This window comes from Corvus moneduloides, chromosome 28 (assembly GCF_009650955.1).
Source record: "Corvus moneduloides isolate bCorMon1 chromosome 28, bCorMon1.pri, whole genome shotgun sequence".
In the NCBI taxonomy this organism is placed as follows: Eukaryota; Metazoa; Chordata; class Aves; order Passeriformes; family Corvidae; genus Corvus; species Corvus moneduloides.
The window spans coordinates 4,376,709-4,383,709 of record NC_045503.1 but is presented as its reverse complement, the minus strand read 5'-3'; the positions used below and the strand labels follow the sequence as shown (position 1 = coordinate 4,383,709).

The 7,001-nt window shown below is 65.9% G+C and overlaps 1 protein-coding gene across 3 annotated transcripts; it reads left to right on the top strand.

Moving 5' to 3' along the window:
• Nucleotides 1–592: 592 nt before the first annotated feature.
• Nucleotides 593–6,713, top strand: TMEM59L (transmembrane protein 59 like). 3 transcript variants are annotated; one of them, XR_004236865.1, is made up of 8 exons: nt 593–775; nt 1,690–1,795; nt 2,023–2,120; nt 3,820–3,966; nt 4,059–4,164; nt 4,452–4,563; nt 4,664–4,801; nt 4,998–5,087. XR_004236865.1 is itself a non-coding variant. In XM_032092519.1 (8 exons), exons 1-8 carry the CDS (start codon nt 608–610, stop codon nt 5,157–5,159), a joined length of 1,017 nt encoding a protein of 338 aa, XP_031948410.1. In that variant the 5' UTR covers nt 593–607; the 3' UTR covers nt 5,160–6,713. The 3 variants fall into 3 exon arrangements, 2 of the variants coding, with proteins under 2 accessions (XP_031948410.1, XP_031948409.1); XM_032092519.1 differs by having other exon boundaries at nt 4,684–4,801; nt 4,998–6,713; XM_032092518.1 differs by having other exon boundaries at nt 4,660–4,801; nt 4,998–6,713.
• The last annotated feature ends 288 nt before the right edge of the window (nt 6,714–7,001 follow it).

Here is a 7,001-nt window from a genome sequence, read left to right as displayed (position 1 = left end):
TGGCACCAGTGCCAGTGTGACCCCGGTCCCCAGCCATCCCCTCAGTCCCCCTGCCCTCCCCAGCCCCTCTGTGCTGCGGGTGTCAGGGTGGCCCCCAGTCCTGTTATGTCCCTGCACATCCCCCGGTCCCCCTGAACCTTCCTGCATCCCCCAGTGCCCCCCTTATTCTGTGGTCCCCCTCCACCCTCTGGTCCCTGGGAATCTCCTGGTTCCCATGTCCCCTTTGTCCTCCTGCATCCCCTGGTGTCCATGCATCCCCCAATTTCTGTGCATCTCTGGTCCTTGGACCCCCTTCCCCCTTCTCCTGCATCCCGGGGTATCCCTCATCCCCCAGTGCCCGAGCATCCCCCAAATCTCCTGCATCTCGGGGTATCCCTCATCCCCCAATGCCCGAGCATCCCCCATCCTCCCGCACCCCTCGCTCATCCTCCCCTCCCGGTGCCGGTGCCGGTGCCGGTGGATCTGCGGCAGGCTGCGGCGGCTCCCCCCGCCCCCGGCTCCCCCCGCCCGGCGCACGGCGCGTCACGGCGGGGCCGGCGGCGGCGGCGGCGGCGGCGGCGGTGGGTGCGCTCGGCTCCTCTCCGTTCCGCTCCGCTCCGCGCCCGCCATGGCCGCCCCGGCCCGCCGGCCCCGGGCCCTGCTCGCCCTCGGCCTGGCCCTTCTCGCCGTCGCTGCCGCCGCCGTCGCCGCCACCGACCCCTTCTCGCCGCAGCTGGGAGACACCGGCGGGTGCCGCGGGCAGTGCGGCCGCAGCCTGCAGCGCCGGGCCGCCGCCGTGAGTCTGGGGCACCGGGGCACCGGGGCTCGGGGAGGGCACCGGGGGCATGGGGAGCGTCAATAGCATCGGGGGCACCAGCAGCATCGGGGGCACTGGGAGCACTGGGGGTACTGGGAGGCAGCAGGGGCATGGGGAGCATCAGGAGCATCGGGGTCAGTGGGGGTACTGGGGGCATGGGGAGCATCACGGCACCCTGGGAGCACCAGGAGCATCGGGGGCACCGTGGGGGACACCAGGGGCACCGTGGGGGACACCAGGGGCACCGGGAGTATTGGAGGGGACCGGGAGGAACGGGGGCAGCAGGGCCACCAGGAGCAGCGGGGACACCCGTGACAGGCATCTGTGCCATGCAGCCCCACACTGGGCCACCCCCTCGTGGGAGCAACAAGGGGGGCACCGGGGGAGGCACTGGTGATCTCCTGCAGCACCTTTGGGGTGCCCCCAGTGAGGGCATCCCCACTGCTTTGGGGTGCCCGCAGTGTCACCCGTTTGACCTGAGCCCGCACATTCCTGGTGACCCCCGTGTGGGCTCTGTGGGCCCCCCACACCCCCTCAGTGTGTTCGCAGCCCCCCAAATCTGTACCCCCCTCCCAGAGCAGTGCACCTCCACCTCCTGCCAGCCCATGCCAGGGCCTGGCTGGTGCCAGCAGAGATGGGGGAACCCTGCATGCCCTCCACAAGGACTTGGCCATGTGCAAACCCTCCATGGGGAGCACCCGGGGGCCGCGGGGCAGCTTCCCCTCCTCTGGAAACTCCAAATTTGGGGTGCCAGCCCTGAGCAGGGTCCTGGGCGGGGGCGGCGCTGCCCGGTGCCCCCCAGCTGGATGCGGGGGGCCGCGTGAGGGGGGGTCCGGCGCAGCCACCGGGCTGAGCCCGGTGCCAGCTCCACGCTCTCCTCCTCCTCGCCGCAGGATGCTGTTCTCAACGCCTGTTACCGGGGCTGCCGGCTGTTCTCCATCTGTCACTTCGTGGATGCGAGCGCCGAGCTCAACACGACCAGAGCCGAGTGCGAAGCAGGTGAGAGGAGCCGGTGGCCGAGCGGCCCCCGCGCCCCAAACGCCGTCCCGGGGGGATCCCCACGTCCCACCGGGAGCAGCGTGACACCCGAGAGCCTCCGGAGCGTCCCGCCCCGCTCAGCCCCGCAGCGAGCGGGTGCAGAGTGACACGTCCTGGGTGTCAGTGGGGAGGGGGTGGGGGTCCCGGGGACTGAGCACCCCCTAACCCTGAGCTGTCCTCTCTCCCAGCGTGTGCTGAAGCCTACGGCAACGCAGAGGAGCAGTTCGGGTGCGTGACCGGGTGCCACAAGCAGCTGCCCGAGGTGGAGGAAAGCAGGAAGGAGAAGGTGAGGGGAGATGGGGAAACTCTTCCTCCCACGGGAGCTCAGCACAGTCCCTCCTCTCCCTCAGCATCGGGGACACCCCTCATGTGCAGCCCATCCATACCTTCATCCATCCATCCATCCATCCATCCATCCCTCCCTCCCTCCATCCATCCCTCCCTCCATCCATCCCTCCCTCCATCCCTCCATCCATCCATCCATCCCTCCATCCCTCCCTCCATCCCTCCATCCATCCATCCATCCCTCCATCCCTCCATCCATCCCTCCATCCATCCCTCCATCCATCCATCCATCCCTCCATCCCTCCATCCATCCATCCATCCATCCCTCCATCCCTCCATCCATCCCTCCATCCATCCCTCCATCCATCCCTCCATCCATCCATCCATCCCTCCATCCATCCCTCCATCCATCCCTCCATCCATCCATCCATCCCTCCATCCCTCCATCCCTCCATCCCTCCATCCATCCCTCCATCCATCCCTCCATCCCTCCATCCCTCCATCCCTCCATCCATCCCTCCCTCCATCCATCCATCCCTCCATCCATCCCTCCATCCATCCCTCCATCCCTCCATCCATCCCTCCATCCATCCCTCCATCCATCCCTCCATCCATCCATCCATCCCTCCATCCCTCCATCCAGGTGGATGGGAGCTCCAGATGTGCCAGGTTGATTCAAACCACCACCAGCTGCTTTGTTCCAAGTATAAAAAGCAAGTCAACTGGGCTGGACTGGGCTGAACTGGGCTGGACTTGGCTTGGGCCAGGCAGGGCGACCACAGGGAATTCCCAGGGCGAGAGGATCTGACCAGAGATCGTGGCAGATTCCCCCAGTTTTGATTTGTTATCCTTCCCAGCAATTAGCAACGCTTTCCCCTCCTACATTTAATTAATTCAGCTTTTGCCCAATTAATTAAATCAGACTTTGGCCCAAGGAAGAGGCTTTTGGCTTCGTGCACGTGCAGGCAAAGATGAACCCGCGCCGTAAAAAGAGTGAAAAGCTCTTTTGAACAACCACTTTGCAGCCTGGTTTTAAGACCTTCCCGCTGTCTGATCCCATTTCCCAGCCCCTCTCCACGGTCAGGGATGAGCATCTGGGAGTGACCGGGGGTGACAGGGAGGGCCCTCACCCCCTCCACCCACCCAGAGCATTTTTCCTCGGGTTCCCAGACGAGCAGGCAAAGCAGATTTAGCATAATAATTAGATACAGAATCTGACCTATTTATTTCCTGTTTGCTGGTTTGACCGTGCAAGGGGCTGTCGGAAAATGTTCGGAGCCAGTGGCAGGGAGCAGCCAAGCGGATTCCAGCAGGGATGCTTTAAAAATAACAAACTGCCGCGACGGCCAAGAATCCAGGGCACCGAGAGGCTGCCAGGAGAGGAACGCCCTCGGCATCGCGGCTGCTCTGCTCCCATTGTCTCTGGCAGAGCAGGGTGATCCCACCCCGGAGGGACGGTCCTGGGGCTCGGTGATGGCCCCACAGCTGGGTGGTCACTCCAGGGACCACAGCCCTCACTTGGTGACCCTCCTGGGGCTGGACCATGGTCCTGGCACATCCCTTTCCACCCCTGGGAGAAGCAGGCTGAGCCCAGACCTGAGCACCCAGCTCAGCCCAGCCACGACCTCGGGGTGCGACGTTGCCCGCCGGGGTGGGTGACGAGGGGACAGCGGTGACGTGATGTCCCTGCTCCTTTGCAGACCCTGGAGCTGAAAGCACCGTCATTTTCCATGTTGGATTTGGTCTCCACCTTCTGCAACGACATCGTCAGCTCTGCCCAGAGCTTCATCTCCTCCACCTGGACCTTCTACCTGCAGGCGGACGATGGCAAAGTCGTGGTGTTTCAGGTGGGGGTGTCCCCAGGACCCTCTCTGGGGGTGCCCAGAGGGGTGGGGACCCCCTTCCTCACTGCCTTCTCCCTCTTTCCCTGCTGACCCAGTCCCAGCCTGAGATGGAGTATCCAGCACCCGAGGCACTGGAGATGCAGCCAGCACAGCCGGGATCGGGATCGGGATCCAGCCCTCGCATCCCCCAGCCCCACACAGGTGCGGGGGGGTCCGGCTGCTGGGAGAGGGTTGGGAGCGTCCGAGCCCTCCTGGCTGCCATCCATGTCCTCCAGAGCTGAACAAATTTCCCTCTTCTCGGGTCTGATCAGCTTCCCACACCCCCACCCACGCCGGGGGAGCTCTCGATGGGGCCCTGCTCCATGAAGCTGCTGGGATCCTCTGTGCCCCCTCAGCGGGACCCCCATCACGTGCTGGCAAGGGGATGGCGATCATGGTGGGTGTGCCCACCTGGGTGCCCAGGTTCAGCATCGCCTCTCCCCTCCCAGGCCCGCGGGCAAAGGGGGACAAGCCCCCCGTGAAGGAGCCGCGGGGCAAAGCCAAGGCGCACCCCCCGGAGCCCCCGCAGCAGGAGCACGACTTCCTCGGCTGCATGTCCAAGTAGGTGGTCTGGGACCTGCTGGACGTGGCAGAGCAGATCCCCCCCAGCCCCATTTCCCACCCCGTGCCCTGCCATAAACTCGTCCCTTCTCTTTGGCGGGGGGTGGTGGGGTGCTACAGGCGCTCGGGCCTTCCTCGCTGGATCCTGGCCGCCTGCCTCTTCCTCTCCATCATGGTGATGCTGTGGCTCAGCTGTGCCAGCCTGGTGACCGCCCCCGAGCAGCACGTCAAGACCCAGGTATGGGGTGAGCACAACCCCCGGGGTGTCGGGGACACCTGTCACGGCTGCGGGGGACATTGCCGTGTTTGTGGTCCCCAGTCACCGTGTGGGGTGTGAGGTGTATCCACAGCCAGCGCCGTGGTGTTCCCTGGGGGGGTGAGGGGGTCCTGCCCCCTTCTCCGGGGCTGCACGGTTGTCTCTGCCTCTCTTCCAGCCTCTGAGCATCAACGGGGACAAGGAGTACCTGGAGGACCTGGATGGCCCCGGCACCTTCGCCCTGCCGCCCGTCATCGCTGTCACCCTGTGCCCTGCACACGGCGGGGAGGACGCGGGGCCGCTGCCCCTCAAAGTCGACCTGGACAAGACCATCCTGTAGCGCTCCCACCCCTTCCCACCACCTCCATCTCCCTGTCACCATCCCCACGGCATCGTCCCGACCCCGCTCCGCTGCCCCTCCGGCTGTCCCACGTCCCCAGCTCCCAGAGGGGCACCCCTGGGTCCGGCTGGGTCCCGCTCTCCTCCCCAGGCACGGCCGCTGTGGAGGAGGCTCCAGGAGCCGGGCAGCGGCTCTGCCTCCTCCAGGGATGTTCTGTTAGCTGGGATCCTGGCTTCCAGAGCCAAGAGGGGAGCTGCCAGAGCGGGGAGGCCGGAGGGAGCCCGTCCCCGGAGCGGGACTCTCTGTCTCCTCCCGCCCGGAGCCGCCGGGGCCCCGCAGCCCTCCGGGCATGGGTCCAGAGCTGGGCAGGAGGGAGCCGGCTGTGGTGGGGGATGGAGAGTGTCTGCAGCCTTCTGAGCTTTGGCTCGGCACATCCCCGGCCTCCCACCTTGGGCTGAGCCTCCGAGGCGCCGGCCCCGGCCCTGGGAACTCCCTTCCGCCGGCCGGAGCCGATTGCCTCGGGGAGCCGAAACGTGGCGAATGGATTTGGCGTTGGCAGCCGGAGACAGGAGCAGATCCCGCCGCCTCCGTGCCCACGCGAGCACCCAGCCGGCTCCTTCCCGGAGCTGTGGAGGGGCCCTGGGATGGCTCCTTCCCTTCCCTGCTCCGTGATGCCCTTGGGGAGATGGCCCCGGTGCCAACAAGTCGCTGGTGGGACCAAGCAGGGGATGAGGCGGCGTTGTCCTGGTTTCAAGCTCGGACAGGAGGTGGGAGCTGCTGGGACGGCTCCATCCTGGGCTCGGCATCCCTGCCCCATGCTGGGAGCAGCCCGCGGGGCTGTAGCTGATAGCAGGGCCCGGTCTCTGTGTCCCTGGGTTCACAGTGCTGCCCTGGAAGCGGGCGGAGGGACCAAGAACGGCCCCCCTTAGCTCACCCTGGCACAGCCCCTGGGCATGGAGGGGTCCCCTCCCTCCCCATCTGCCCCCCATTCTCCACCACTCGATTTCATGCATCGTTCCGTGGTTTGATTTGCACCGGCCTGTGGCTCCTCGGCCCCCGGCGCCCCACGGGGACACCCCTGTGCCGGGAGGGTGTCGGTCCCACCACCCCCGTGTCACCTAACACGTCTGTACAGATTAACTTATTACCCCCGACTCCCTCCCCTGGGATTCTGGGCTCTCTCCGTGTGCCGGTGGCTCCCAGGGGGCCGTGGTGTGGTGGGACAGGGGGGTCTGGTCCCCGTCCCCACCGGTTTTGTGCTGCTCCGTATCACTTTCACCCATCCAACATATCCGGGTTTGGGGAACCGGGTTGGGGGCGGGGGGTGTGTGGGGGGGGTCTCGTGTCCGTTTTTGGGGTCCACTTTTCGTTGTTGCTTTCCGGCCGCGTGTGAAGCTCGGTGCAGTCTGTGATGTTCCGGCCACGGCAGCTCTCCCGATCCCCGTGACGGAGCTCCAGGGAAAGGACGGCCGTGGAGCCCTCCCGGCCTCGCCTCCAAAGGGCAAAGCCAGCCCTGAGCTGGGAGGGGGAACAGAATAAAAGGTTTGTACCAGAGCTGGGCGAGTCGGTGGCTTCATGGGGTGCTCGTCCCTGGATGGGAGCAGGTTTGATCCCCCACACGGGGCCGGCAGGAGGGCACGGGGCTGTTCCCGTTCTGGAAACTGAGCCGGGATGAAACCTCTGGCAAAGTGGAGAGAAATCCCTGCTGGGCTGCTTGGACGTGGAGCAAAGCTCCTCTCTGCTGCTGGGTTGGGAGATTCAGCATCAAGTGTGGGAGGAGATGCTGCGGGAGCTGCCAGCAGCACCCGTGGGTGGGTGGGCCTGGTGGGTGCTGAGGGTGGG